The sequence below is a fragment of the Staurois parvus genome, unplaced genomic scaffold (assembly GCF_062004578.1).
Source record: "Staurois parvus isolate SC_StPar_1 unplaced genomic scaffold, SC_StPar_1.0 ptg001798l, whole genome shotgun sequence".
NCBI classification, from domain to species: domain Eukaryota; kingdom Metazoa; phylum Chordata; class Amphibia; order Anura; family Ranidae; genus Staurois; species Staurois parvus.
This window is the reverse complement of record NW_028319594.1, coordinates 230,101-245,112: the sequence shown is the minus strand read 5'-3', so window position 1 is coordinate 245,112 and position 15,012 is coordinate 230,101. Positions and strand designations below refer to the sequence as shown.

The window sequence follows — 15,012 nt, the reverse complement described above, 5'->3', positions numbered from 1 at the left end:
TCCCATCTGGTCCCCATGTTGCATATGTCCCTTCTTCCAGGGGGCAGTGCTGCCCCCCTAAAGAATGCCGCCCTAGGCAAGTGCCTTGTGGTAAATACGCCCTTGAGTGGAAGGTTAGGTACATGGTTGGACAGGAAGCTCCCCATAGCTGTCCAACAATACAGCTAGCAAGGAGATGGTTGCATTGATAGGCGGTGCTCAACTCCAGCTCTAAACACTTTCCTGAGACAAGCAGAATGAATGCAGAGGGACGGGAGAGTGCCACTTGCCGGAGCTTGTTTGGGCAAGAGCTTGGAGCCTGAGATAAGCACCAGCTATCACTCCAGCTTGTCTCCTTGCTAGCTGCATTGTCAGCAGGTCTTGGGGTGTTATGTCCCATCTTTCTACATGATGTGGAAGGGCAGCTACGTGGTCGGACATCATGCTCCCCTAACCCCAAGGCTCACTAGCAATGCAGCTAGCAAGGAGACAAATTGCAGTAATAGCTGGCGCATATCACGGGCTCCAAGCACTTGTCCAAAACAAGCTCTGGCAACTGTCAGCCTCCTGTCCTTATGCATTACTTCTGCTTGTCTCAGAAAAGTGTTTGGAGGTGGAGATAAGCACCAGCTATCAATGCAGCCATCTCCTTGCGAGCTGTGTTGTTGGACAGCTGTGGGGAGCTTCCTGTCCGACCATGTAGCCAACCTTCCACAACATGAAGGAAGATGGGACAAAGTACTACATGTACTTTGTCCCTTGGGAGACAGAACACTGTAATTAAAAAAGAAACAAGACTTCTTTTAAGCCACTTTTTTACCAAAAAAAAGGTTCCCTGTAAAAAAAAGGACTAATTATTTGTATCACTGCCAATGTCTCCGATTTTTGCCCTCTTGAAGATTTTACCATGTGACAAAACTTCAATATGTGACTCACTTAGGGATGTAATAGAAGCCTGGTTCCACTTTCCAGACACCACTTTACTACTATGTCCTGTAGTAGCTGGCAGATGTAACCACAGTGAAAGGGGATAAGGCACTTGACGCACTCAGAAAATCTACAGCTGGCAAAACTCTTCAAAGGAGCAAAGATTGGAAGCACAGGTAGCAGGAGAGGTATTAGTCCTTTTTATTTTACATGTAACTTTTTTATGTGTGACAATTTATAGTCTCTTAAAGAGTCACTTTAAAGTAAAACTCCAACCAAACCTTTTTTTTTTCTGGACAGATTGGTGAAGGGTTAGAACCTATGTCAGGGTTTTACTATCTTTGTTGAGGAGGATTTCCCTTTACTTTCTGTTCCAAGTCATAAAGACAGGATGTGATAAGAATTCTCCAACAGGGACAGAGAAAGCCAAACAAAAAATCTATAATATGGTGGGTGAGGTTTAAAACCTATATCAGGATGTTATAATTGTTTACATCCTTGTTGGAGTGATTTCCCTTAACTGCTGTCCCAATGTCCCCTTAATTGCTGTCCCAATGAAATTGGTCACCTAGACAGGAATTGAGGCAGTCAAATGCAGATATTTGGCAGCACACCACCGATCTTCAGATTTAGTCCAAATGGTGACCAGGAACAAGAAGCTACAACGTTTCAGAGCTATGCAGGACCCCTTTTGTCAGGCATGCGATGAACACATGCCTGACGAAGGGGTTCTACATGGCTCCGAAACATTGCACTTTCTTGGTCTGGATGTGATCATTCTTCAATAAAAAAATGTTTGGACTTAATCTGAAGATCTATGGTGTGCTGGCAAATATCTGTGCAAGTTCCAGTTCCCAGCTGGAGGTTGATGCACCACCCATCACCTTAGAGCAAATTCCAGGAACGTGTGCGGTGGAAATATGGAAAGTTGCTAGGAATTGAGGCAGGACCCAGCAGTAACAACTACAGTGAAGGAAATAAGTATTTGATCCCCTGCTGATTTTGAATGTTTGCCCACTCACAAAGAAATGATCAGTCTAAAAATCGAATGGTAGGTGTATTGTAACACTGAGATGGAATAGCAACAAAAAATTCAAAAGAAATGCATGTCTAACAAATTATGTTCTGATTTGCATGATCATGAGGGAAATAAATATTTGATCCCCTTCACAAAACATGACTTAGTACTTAGTGGCAAATCCCTTGTTGGCAATCACAGAGGTCAGACGTTTCCTGTAGTTGGCCACCAGGTTTGAACACACCTCAGGAGGGATTTTGGCCCACTCCTCTTGGCAGATCCTCTCCTACCATTCGATTTTTAGACTGATCATTTCTTTGTGAGTGGGAAAACATTCAAAATCAGCAGGGGATCAAATACTTATTTCATTCACTGTATATCAAGGTTTGAACCGTTCCCACTCTGTCCAAGACTAAAAAGAAACTTTGACTGGAGACGCATTTCACTTTAAACAAATAATCCAGAAACAGATGTTCAGTGTGGGTGGTGCTATTGTAAATTCATTGTTCCCCATACTCTCCCCTGTTTCTGGACATGTTAAAAATGATAGAGTGGAAGCAAGCAAATTCAATATAAGATCAGCCTCCAAGCTGAACTAGGTAACCTGCCAATGTTCACAAAAGTTAGGAATGCCCAACCATGTAAGTATCTAGTTAAAAAGAAAAAAAAAATAGGTACCCCCCCCCATAAGTAAAGCAATGGCTTCCGACTTCCTGTCCTATCTGACATTATATCTCAAGGTTGCTTTTATAAGGGACCTCACCATCTTGAAGCAAGCCAACTGCCTACGCACACAGGAAGCAGCCATTGTCACACAATAGGCCATGCCATTGTTTTATTTGCAAAAAAAGAGGCACTGAGCACAAAAGTTCACTATTTCATAGCAACTATGGCAAATTTATATATTTCTCATGGTCACTGGCCGAGAACAAAGTGGCTGTTTCCACAGCACGCAAGCAGGAGGAACGCCCCAAATAACACCCAAAGGCCTCATTTATTAACAATGCATAATACATTATAAGAACATTCAGAATGGAAGAGATTTCCTAAGGCATAAACAGATCTGTAGGAACATTATACATCATGATACAAATATGGTTCATCTAGGAAATCTATATAAAAAATGGGCCTATTTCATAAAATTGTGCAAATAACACTTGCAGTAACTAAACAAAATTGGTTTCTATAAACTCCAGTGCAATATGGGTCATTGTACAATAAAAAGGTAAGGAAATAATTTGGATAATGTTATTAAATATACTCACTGCTGCTTTTCTTGGCCCCAAGTGGATGCCCATCCTCAAGTGAATTTGAACCTACGGATGAGCTGTCTTGGCTGTCCTGGGGAGGTAACTGCAGAAAGCCTTCGCTGGACTCCGATCGGGATGGTGTGAGTGTAAGGGATCTCAGGCGTTCACGGTTGACATCTTTCTTGGACTTGATCAGCTTCCTCATCTTTAAAGTTATCCAGTTTCCTCTCCTTAAAGGTAAAGTATTGGACTCTTTACAGATGTAACATAGAAATGATCTTTACAAAGTATTTGTCCTTCTATAGCCATTTGGCACATTAACATTCTTACTGTAACAGACTTACAGTATTCTCTAAATCTGCATATCTCAACCTTTTTATATTGGAGGAACCTTTGAAATAACTTTCAAGAATCAGAGAACCCCTGCTAACAATTACTATATCCACAGCTCACAAAACATTACAACGGATCTTTACCCTCAGATACATTTTCCCTCTCTCTCCATCCCTCCTCTGGTCCTCTACACAAATAGTGTTTATTTATTTACTTATTTACTTTTTCTTCTTTCTTTGCTCCCCTTTGCATGCCATTCGCTTAGCCACATTTTCCTGGAGGCAAAGCCTTTCATTCTGTAAAGAAAAAGGGGGCAGGCCTAGAGCACCATCTTCACCCGGAACATAGGGTCTCAACTGGACAACGTTGGATCTACTGGATGGGTGAGTATCTAAAATGTGGAGAACTCACCACTAGGGTTTATAAAAAAAAAAAGGGGGGGGGGGGGGGGTGACTATCAGCTATAATTTGAGGGTCAGTGGAAAAAATGTTCCTTACATGAGGTATCCACCTCTTACAGATAGCTAAATCGATCATTGTTGTCAGTACGAACATATTTATATTGCTCCTTGTTCAAGGAAACCCAGGCAAACTCTGGAGGAACCCTGGTGGAGAAAGGCTGCTCTGAATACACCCCCTCCATTTACCAATCATCCAATCTTAGTATATCTAATGGCAAAAGGACGGCTTAAACACTTAAGCATCCTAAAAGTGCACTTGTTCTTCACTCCCAAATATACGATAAAATTTATCAAATTACCTCAGCCAAAAAAGGATAGGGTTTTTCAGGCAAAACAGCTGACTGGCCAGCTTTGCCTAAATGTAAGTTCCCTAAGCCCCTTTGGCTTTGATCACCTGACCACTGCCTATGTATTTGATCATGTTTCTCCCACTAGAAGCATCCTCTATCCCACAGCAGTGGTTTCTTCGGGACAGATAGGTATTTCAAGTGGTGTTTTACCATATATGAGTATACTAGTAATAAGTATATTCATATAAATAGATTTACAACCAGTGTTTTGAAGTTTACCTTCTTAGAACTGGTACTTGTATTTCAGATGGTCTTTTACTATACACAAGTATACTGGTAACCAGTATATACATACAGTATATATAAATTTCCACCCGGAGTCTTGCAGTTTGCCTTCTTGGAGGTGATGGTACATAGACCTTGTATTTCAGATGGTCGTTACCATATAGGAGTATGCTAGTAACCAATATATTCATATATACTGTACACTCACTGGCCACTTTATTAGGTCCACCTTTCTAGAACCGGGTTGGACCTCCCTTTTGCCTTCAGAACTGCCATATTCTTCGTGGCATAGATTCAACAAGGTGTTGGAAACAGTCCTCAGAGATTTTGGTCCATACTGACATGAGTTACTGTTGCCTTTCTATCATCTCGAACCAGTCTGCCCATTCTCCTTTGACATGAGCGAGGCATTTTCGTCCACACAACTGCCGCTTACCGGATATTTTCTCTTTTATGACCATTCTCTGTAAACCCTAGAGATGGTTGTGCGTGACAATTCTAGTAAACCAGCAGTTTTTGAAATACTCAGACCAGCCCGTCTGGCACAAAAAACCATGCCACGTTCAGAGTCACTTAAACCTCCTTTCTTCACAATTCTGATGTTCGGTTTTAACTTCAGAAAAAAATTCTTCACCACATCTAGATGCCTAAATGCATTGAGTTACTGCCTGTGATTGGCTGATTCACAATTTCTGTTACCAAGCAATTGAACAGGTGTAAAAAGAAAAGAAAGTGCTACTACACATCCAATGCTCATCTCAGGTACTAGGTAGGTGCGTGACCCACAGTTTCTTATCCATTCCAGAATTAAATAAAATCGATCCGCATTATTGCCATTGCACTAAAATCTTTGTTTTATTAAACTGACCACAGTAAAAATATCACGGGTACAAAGGTTGCCGCGTTTCGGCTTAACAAGCCTTAGTCATAACCCAAGTTTTGACCAAGACTTGTTAAGCCGAAACGCGTCAACTTTTGTACCCGTGATGTTTTTACTGTGGTCAATTTAATAAAACAAAAGATTTTATAGCAATGGCGATAGTGCGGATCGATTTCATTTAATTGAATTGGTGTACCTAATAAAGTGGCCGGTGAGTGTAGATTTGCAACCAGTGTTCTTGCAATTTACCTTCTTGGAGGTGATGGTTCATAGAACTTGTACTGATCCATGATCTTTTCTTCTAGTTTTTCCTTCTGTCGTCGTAGCTCATTTAACCTATCCCTGTAAAACGAAAGCATGGGTAAATTAGTAAATACCCTCACAAAACTGAACATATTTTTTGCCATTTACTGCTACATTTATACAAACCCAATTCCATAAGCGTTTGGAATTGGGGTTGTAGATACAGTATTTTAGTCATTAGCAGGAATGGCCTGACATACATTGAAGAAACATGTAAAAAAGATGGTGAGTTGAAAGCATTTAGTATACATCAATCTTTGTATAGCCAGGACATATGATGCTACCTGAAGATCAGCAGATCATGATTGCATTGTGTTTAAAGGAAGGCAGTTCTCTGGCACACGGCAAACCATCTCTTCCTTTCATTTTCAAACCCGCTTCAGAAAAAATGATAACTTGGCTTGCTACAGTCTATAGGTATAACCTTCCTTATCGGGGCGGACTGACCATTTGGAAGCTCGGGCACTGCCCGAGGGCCCAGGGTCAGTAGGGGGCCCCATGAGATGCCCCTGGTACCTTTTTCATAGGCTTTTTTGAGTTTGGGCAAGGACACAGGGGCCCCATGATCCCCTATTGCCCGGGGGCCCCATGAGTTGTCAGTCCGCCCCCGTTCCTTATATAATCATTATATTCTCCTGTTTCTGTACTGTAATTGAAAACTAGGAAAGGTAGCACGCAACACCTGTGCACATGTGCCAAGGGAATAATTCCATCTCAACAAGGAATACATTTGCTTACATGTATTGTCTTTGTTCAATCTGGAAGAGATCTTTGCTTTCCATATTCTGGTCCAGCAACGTTTTGTTCAGCAACATTAATGTCTGTATCTGGTCTGTCAAATGTCTATTCTCCTCTTCCAGGTTCCCTTTAACTTGCCCTAAAAGCTAGGGGGAAATAAGAGAATATCATTACAATATACAAAAACAATGCAGAAATCCAGTAACATGGACATTATAAGGAAAAATTTTGTGTTGAAGTCACTATGTAAGGGTCAAAAGGTGCTAAAAAGTCAGTAATTAAAATAACCCTCTGAAAATGCTAATTACTGTTAGATAGATCATTATCCTGGACCAGCGTGCAGCAAGTAGAGCTAAGAGTGGCCAGAATCCATTGGACTGCCATGATGGTCAAGCAACCTTTAAAACTGAACTCTTGCCTAAGGCTTGGTTCACACCAATGCAGTATGCTTTTTGTCCATTTTGCAGTGCATTTTGCGTTTTTTGATGTTTTTTTTTACCAACTTGTTGCTGGACAGATTAAAAATGTATTAAAAAAAGAACAGAAAATGCACTACATGTGTTTTCTGCAGCATCTCCACTGAAGTCTATTGAACCAAAAATGCAACGTTTTACATAGCTATCCCAATTAAAAATAGACAAACGTCCATCTAGTTCAGGGGTCTCCAAACCTTTCAAACAAAGGGCCAGTTTACTGTCCTTCAGACTTTAGGGGGGCCAGACTGTAGCCAGTGGGGGTAGAAAAACACAAATCCAACACTTCCTGCGCTCAGGGACCCAGATCAGAGAAAGGCCGATCGGACAGTATATGATTAGAAATTCAACACTGATCAAAGGTTGTGCGGCTCTAGCACGAAGCTGGGGAAGCTCGATACGGACTGTGGTAGAGAACAAAAACAGAGCGCACCAACCTTGTGCAATACCTCAGTAGGCAATAAATAAATTTATTAATAAAGAGATATACTCACAAGAGGAGCAATATATAAGGTATATAACATTCAAGTATGAAACACTGGGTTAGGAGACACGTGCAAATCCCATCAAGAGGGGAGAAAGACTATCAGGGTCAAGCTGATGCATTTCGAAGGGGGGGTCCCTTCTTCCTTAGAGCTCTGAGGAAGAAGGGACCCCCCTTGGAAATGCATCAGCTTGACCCCAAGAGTTTCTCTCCCCTCTTGATGGGATTTGCATGTGTCTCCTAACCCAGTGTTCCGTACTTGGATATTATACTCACAAGAGTAGCAATATAAAAGGCATATAACATCCAAGTACGAAACACTGGGTTAGGAGACACGTGCAAATCCCATCAAGAGGGGAGAGAAACTCTCAGGGTCAAGCTGATGCGAGTGGGGGTCCCTTCTTCCTTAGAGCACTGAGGAAGAAGGGACCCCCCTTCGAAATGCGTCTACTTGACCCTGAGAGTCTCTCTCCCCTCTTGATGGGATTCGTACGTGTCTCCTAACCCAGTGTTTTGTACTTGGATGTTATATGCCTTTTATATTGCTACTCTTGTGAGTATATCTCTTTATTGATAAATGTATTTATTGCCTAAAGTTGGTGCGCTCTGTTTTTGATCTCTACCATATGGGTAGAAAATGTCCCATGCCTAGCATCAGTGAAAATAAACATTGCCTCAGGGTTGGTGGTCAGTTACATAGCGCCTATGCAACAGTGCCCCATCATGGGTGTCAGCGGAAGAAATTATGCCCTACTGTTGGTGTCTGTGGGAGAAATAGTGCCTCATATCTGCTGGAGGAATACTGCCCCAAGGGCCGGTTACAGGCCTGCAAAGAACCACATCTAGCCCTCAGGCCACAGTTTGGAGACCACTGATCTAGTTCAATATCAACAGCTGGAAATGTAAGTTTTAGAGCAGGACATTCAGCGCTGACTGTACCGTTTGAGGCAAATAAGAGTATAACAGAGCCAGGGCCACACATTGCACTCACTTTATTAGTGTTCATTTATTTTTTACAGTGCAAATAGCAAAAAAATGCTATTTCAGCTTTAAGAAGAATATCTCCTAGGTGCAATTTCCCTGAATCACAATCAAAGTTCCACATTGTGCGTTAGGCAGAAATATTCTGTACTGTTGATTTGCCATGTATTTGTATTCCATTTGATGTAGGAGGTAATATAAAAAGAAAAGATGAGTTTTGTCGATTGCAACTCAAAATCAGTTGCAGGAGGCAGCTTGCTTGCAACAGTTTAGAGACAACATAACTGCACGTATGGGAAACGTAGTTTATTTTATTTATTACATGTACTTATATAGTGCTGTCAATTTACGCAGCACTTTACTTTTATTGTACATTCACATCAGTCCCTGCCCTCAATCCCCATCCACACTTGAGCGTTTTGTAGCGCGAAGCTCCAAAATGCTCAGGGAGGGAAAAAAAAAAATCAATATTACTCTATAGAGATGGTTCACGTCTCCATTCCAAGTCGCCTGAAGCTCAAAAAAGGTTTTGGAGCTACCTTTGTAGCTCCATTTGGGAAGACTGATGCATTTTCATTCCCATAGAAATACATGGAAATGTGCAAATGATGTTTTCACGTGCCTTAGCGTGACCAAGAGCATTTTTCTGGCACAGCAACAAATGATGTCACAGATGAAAATTTTCTCTATTGGCTAATACAAAGATGCCGGAACTCAAAAATCCCCACAACGCCTGAACAAATTGTGCACATATGGTCACAAACGCCCATAAAAATGCGCAAAAAAAGTTACGCTCAGGTGTGAATGGGGTCTCAAGGAGTGTACAATCTAAGGTCTCTAACACAGATTCATACATACACATACTAGGGCCAATTTAGCCAGCAGTCAATTAACCTACCAGCATGTCTTTGGAGTGTGGAAGGAAACCGGAGTACCTAGAGGAAACCCACGCAGACACAGGGAGAGCATGCAAACTCAAGGCAGGTAGTGCCATGGTTAGTATAAACTGAGACATCAGCCAACCAAATACAGATTCCTATTGTTGATTAATGAATATGTAGTATACTCATCAATCAGGACTTCCTATGGAAACTCTTGAGGACTACCCAGGTAAATGTCAACCAAGTTTTCCATCCCTTCATAGAAACCAAAAGATACTCAAAGCTCACCTCACACTGGTTATTTAGTTTGGTGGATTCGATGTCCAACTTCTGATATTCCTCCTTTAGTCGGGAGAACTCTGCTTCTAATCGGGTCTGTTCTAATTTTCCATTGTTGAGCGAACTTTTCAGGTTTTTATGGTCACTTTGCAGGCTTTCATTCTCCCGTAACAGTTGTCTATATGTGTGGTTAAGTCTGAACAGAGAAGAAACAAAAGAAATAGCAACATGGTGGATGCAGAAATAAAAGTTTTCCAGTGCTATTACTCTATGTATTGTATATAATTCAGCCCAACAACTAATAGCAGTTTGTCACCAGTTAGAAACGGTAGAATCATACATACACAGTAGCATCATACATACACGGCAGCATCATACATACACGGTAGCATCATACATACACGGCAGCATCATACATACACGGCAGCATCATACACGGCAGCATCATACACGGCAGCATCATACATACACGGCAGCATCATACATACACGGTAGCATCATACATACACGGCAGCATCATACATACACGGCAGCATCATACATACACGGCAGCATCATACATACACAGTAGCATCATACATACACAGTAGCATCATACATACACGGCAGCATCATACATAAACGGCAGCATCATACATACACAGTAGCATTATACATACATGGCAGCATCATACATGGTAGCATCATACATACACGGCAGCATCATACATACACGGCAGCATCATACATGCATGGACAGTTATAATAATCACACTGAATATTGGCTTCAAGGATAATTCCAGCTATAGTGGATACCTGAGGGCAGAGTTAGCACCAGGAACGTTTAAAGCCCCAGGATCAACAGTCTGCAGTGCATTGATGCCACTGGCCTGTAGCCCGGATTTTTTTTTTTTAACAAAAGCCTTAAATTTATTTATTTCAGATACTTATATAGCACCGTCAATTTACACAGCACTTTACATATATATTGTACATTCACATCAGTCCCTAACCCTCAAGGGGCGTACAATCTAAGGTTCCTAACTCACATTCATACATACACATACTAGGGACAATTTAGACAGGAGCCAATTCACCTACCAGCATGTCTTTGGAGTGTGGGAGGAAACCAGAGTACCCAGAGGAAACCCACGCAGGCACAGGGAGAACATGCAAACTCCAGGCAGGAGGTGCCGTGGCTGTGATTCGAACCAACGACCCTAGTACTGCCAGGCGGAAGTGCTAACCATTTAGCCACTGTGCTGCCCATTAAATGGGCGACACCCACTGAAACCCAATGGCAGTAACGGCATACAGGGTTTCCAGACAATGAAGTAACTAGCGTGAGCAGGGGCTGACTGACCATTCGAGCACTCGGGCACTGTCCGAGGGCCCAGGGTCAGTAGGGGGCCCCATGAAATGCCCCTGGTACCTTTTTTATAGGCTTTTTTTGAGTGTGGGCAAGGACACAGGGGCCCCATGATCCCCTATTGCCCAGGGGCCCCATGAAAAGGCTGTGCTTCTCTGGACCATTAGGCTGTTGGGTCTCCAATAAGATGTGGACACAGGATTAGAGGCTTTGTTCCTCCCAAGACTCTTCAAAGCCTCCAGACTCCAGAACCCTATCTAGGAGTTACCAACCCTGGATAAAACGGCAAAATTAGTTTTCCCCGCTCAAAATAGCCATTCTGGAGCCTCTCATCCTGCACCATTGAAAGCCCTGTGTGACAAATACCCTTCTGACACCATGATAAGGCATGTCACTGTCCCATTAGCTACAGCAGCCAATGCATCTATAACCTCATAAAACGTAAGTTCTCAGCTCAAGCTCCTGTAAGTCCATCCGGTGATTCCTTCAATGGGTGCTGGCTGGGAAGGAGTCCGTCTAAAATCCTCATATACTGTAGGCATGCATAAAGAAAGGTCCCAAACACCACACACATAGCAAAGCCATTAGAAAACAGGTGAGAGCAGCTCAGCCAACTTCATCCATAGCCACACCCCCAATGCATTTCCCCCCGCACCTGGGGCCCAGTCATGGAAGTCTTAAAGTGATATAAAAAGCTAATTTTTAAAAAAGAACAAACGTCATACTTACTTGCTCTGTGCAGTGGTTTTGCACAGAGCAGCCCCAATCTTCCTCTTCTCGAGTCACCCGCCAGCGCTCCTGGCCTCTCCCTTCTGCTGATTGCCCTGCTCTGTAGGTGAAGCAATCAGCTCTTCACCAACTGCTACACAATTATGGTGTAGTAAAGCTATAGGGTGGTAACTGGCACAGCCAGAGGGGTCTTTGCCTGGTTTGGGGATTACTATGATGTGGCAATGTAGCATGGGTGAGGGAAATGGGATTGCCCGAGAGAAAGTTGTAAAAAGAATGTCTAGATGAGGTACAAGAAAGGAGAGGAATGATTTAAAGTGGACACATGAAAGGCCATCAGAGCCTGGTGTATCTGCTTTAGAGATTTTAGGTAGCCCTCAAAAGGATAAGTAGGAATTTATCCATTCAGGATGGGTGTCAATATTGGGAGCCTGTGCATCATGTACTAGTTTATATAGGTGGGAATAGTAATCTTTGATGCATACTGTATGCCATTTTTTTAGGGTCATCGATTAAGGAGTCATGAGAAATGTGTACTGAGTTGGTGCTGAGAGAGATTAACACTTAAGAGTGCAAGTGTTGGGACAACACCTCCCAGCAGGTAACCTTGGCTCACCTAAAGCAGTGTCTAGTGAGCTTGAGTCCAACCCATGTTTGGTTAAACCCAGAAGGCTGCTGTCAATACCGGGTCAATGAGCTGTAAGCCAGGGATTCCCTGCCCCGCAGCTTCATGTACACAATGGGCACATATGCTTGTGACATCATTGACCTATGATGGCCACATGGACTCACTTTCAGCCCAAACCCAAGCTTATCTCTAGCCTTTACCAGAGCTCCTGATTGTAGAGATAGGCCAGGTGTCCTAGTGGCCTCTAAGCTCTTTTGGCTGTTACTAGATCACAGCCCTCAGGATAGCCTCGCCAAGGGAACAGGAAGACCACAACATGGACACCATAGACTAAGGGATTGCCAAGAGAACTGGGTCACAGTAGAGCCTGTGGTGGGTGCAGGATGGCAGGAAGAGAGTGGTCATGTCAAAGCAGAGGTCATCAATGGGCAAGGAAAACAGCAGAATAGACAGTGTAATCTGGATCAGTAATGGACAGGCAAGTATAATAGCTGTTTTTGAGCATTTCTGTGGTTGCTGGCAAGAAGACACAGAACCAGTCACTTCTAGGGCAGATGCCTAAATACCCTTTGGGTCAAAGGGCTCGGCCAGCATTGTTTCATGGAGCTCTAGAAATTTTGGCAGGGATTCTGCAAGCACCATTGAAAATCCTGGCAGGAATTCTGCAAGCACCATTGGAATTCTGACGGGAATTCTGTGAGCACCATTGGAAGTCCTTGCAGGTGTTCTGCAAAAACCATTGGAAGCCCTGACAGGAATTCTGCAAGCACCATTGGAATTCTGATGGGAATTCTGTGAGCACCATTGGAATCCTTGCAGGTGTTCTGCAAAATCTATTGGAAGCCCTGGCAGGGATTTTGCAAGCACCATCGGAAGTCCTTGCAGGTTTTCTGCAAGAACCATTGGAAGCCCTGGCAGGGATTTTGCGAGCACCATTGGAATTCTGACGGGAATTCTGTGAGCACTATTGGAATTCTGACAGGAATTCTGTGAGCACCATTGGAAGTCGTTGCAGGTGTTCTGCAAAAACCATTGGAAGCATTGGCTGGAATTCTGCAAGCACCATTGGAATTCTGACGGGAATTCTGTGAGCACCATTGGAAGTCCTTGCAGGTGTTCTGCAAAAGCCATTGGAAGCCCTGGCAGGGATTTTGCAAGCACCATCGGAAGTCCTTGCAGGTGTTCTGCAAGAACCATTGGAAGCCCTGGCAGGGATTTTGCAAGCACCATTGGAATTCTGACGGGAATTCTGTGAGCACCATTGGAAGTCATTGCAGGTGTTCTGCAAAAACCATTGGAAGCCCTGGCAGGGATTTTGCAAACACCACTGGAATTCTGACGGGAATTCTGTGAGCACCATTGGAAGTCGTTGCAGGTGTTCTGCAAAAACCAATGGAAGCCCTGGCTGGAATTCTGCAAGCACCATTGGAATTCTGATGGGAATTCTGTGAGCACCATTGGAATTCTGATGGGAATTCTGTGAGCACCATCGGAATTCTGATGGGAATTCTGTGAGCACCATCGGAATTCTGATGGGAATTCTGTGAGCACCATCGGAATTCTGATGGGAATTCTGTGAGCACCATCGGAATTCTGATGGGAATTCTGTGAGCACCATCGGAATTCTGATGGGAATTCTGTGAGCACCATCAGAAGTCCTTGCAGGTGTTCTGCAAGAACCATTGGAAGCCCTGGGAGGGATTTTGCAAGCACCATTGGAAGTCCTGGCAGGGGTTCTGCAAGGATCTTCAAAAATACCGGCAGGGCTTCTGGAAGTTCTGGAAGAGGTCCTGGAGGTACTATAACAGCATGCTAAAAAAGTATATACTTTATTTCCCTTGTTGAGGAAAGCGGTCCTATTTGACATCACCTTTTATAAAAATCTTGATTAAATAACAGAATACAAATGTGCAGAAAATTTTCAATTGAGAGATATAATTAATTCTATTTAGTTGATTAAATTTTAATAACGTATTAATATTTTCAGCATTCTCAGTCACAGCTGTTTCCTAGATGCAGAGAAATGATTACATATGACAGCCATCCAACCGTGGTCACTCCTTTAAATTAAAGTCAAGGGTCCTTCATGCCTTTTCAGGTGTTATTACACATTGGATTATCTCAATATGAACGTGTGATGTCCCACTGAATGAGACTATAGAAGATGATGTCACATGCTCACTCCTGCAGACAGCGTTGCCCTGGCAACAAGTGGAATCCTGTCCCTTGCCAGGGGTCAGCTGGGAACCGAATTTCAATTATGTGGGGGGAAGACGTTGGCGTTTGTATGTGAAATCTTTCAACATATCCCATGTAATGGTTACTGCATTACAAATCTGTATTTAATGCAGTAACCATTACCCCTCCCCCCCCCCGAAGGGGGGGGGGAGGGGTTCTCACACAAACATCTTCCTTGGCAATTTGTAACTATTAAAGCCAAACTAAAGGCTTTTTTTGTTTGCAGAAGAGACACGAAGTGTCACATAACTGCCGGTTTGCAATTCTCTGAAAATTGTACATGGAGCTGTGCATGCGCAGCTCTGTTTACATTTCTGGTACAGTGCTGTGATTTATGACTCCCAGGCATACATGGGAGTGACATCCTGCAGTGGCCAATCAAGACGGCCAAAGACTGGCACTCAGAAGAAGCTGGGGAGAAGATACCGGCAAGGGACCTCACAGGCGTGGGACCTCACATGCGTCCAACCGAGGCGGTCAAGACACTAACAATAACATATCCAAGTC

At 43.1% G+C, this 15,012-nt stretch overlaps 1 protein-coding gene across 12 annotated transcripts in view; it reads right to left on the bottom strand.

The window, feature by feature from the left end:
• The window catches only part of CCDC88A (coiled-coil and HOOK domain protein 88A), a 204,214-nt gene that overhangs the window by 65,833 nt on the left and 123,369 nt on the right, over nt 1-15,012 (bottom strand). For all 12 annotated transcript variants that reach the window (XM_089663901.1, XM_089663902.1, XM_089663904.1 and 9 more), the window contains exons 20-23: nt 9,572-9,758; nt 6,465-6,610; nt 5,673-5,765; nt 3,190-3,404 (exon numbers count right to left, since the gene is read on the bottom strand). In XM_089663901.1, coding sequence (XP_089520027.1) covers nt 3,190-3,404; nt 5,673-5,765; nt 6,465-6,610; nt 9,572-9,758 — 641 coding nt within the window. The remainder of the gene's footprint in view (nt 1-3,189; nt 3,405-5,672; nt 5,766-6,464; nt 6,611-9,571; nt 9,759-15,012) is intronic.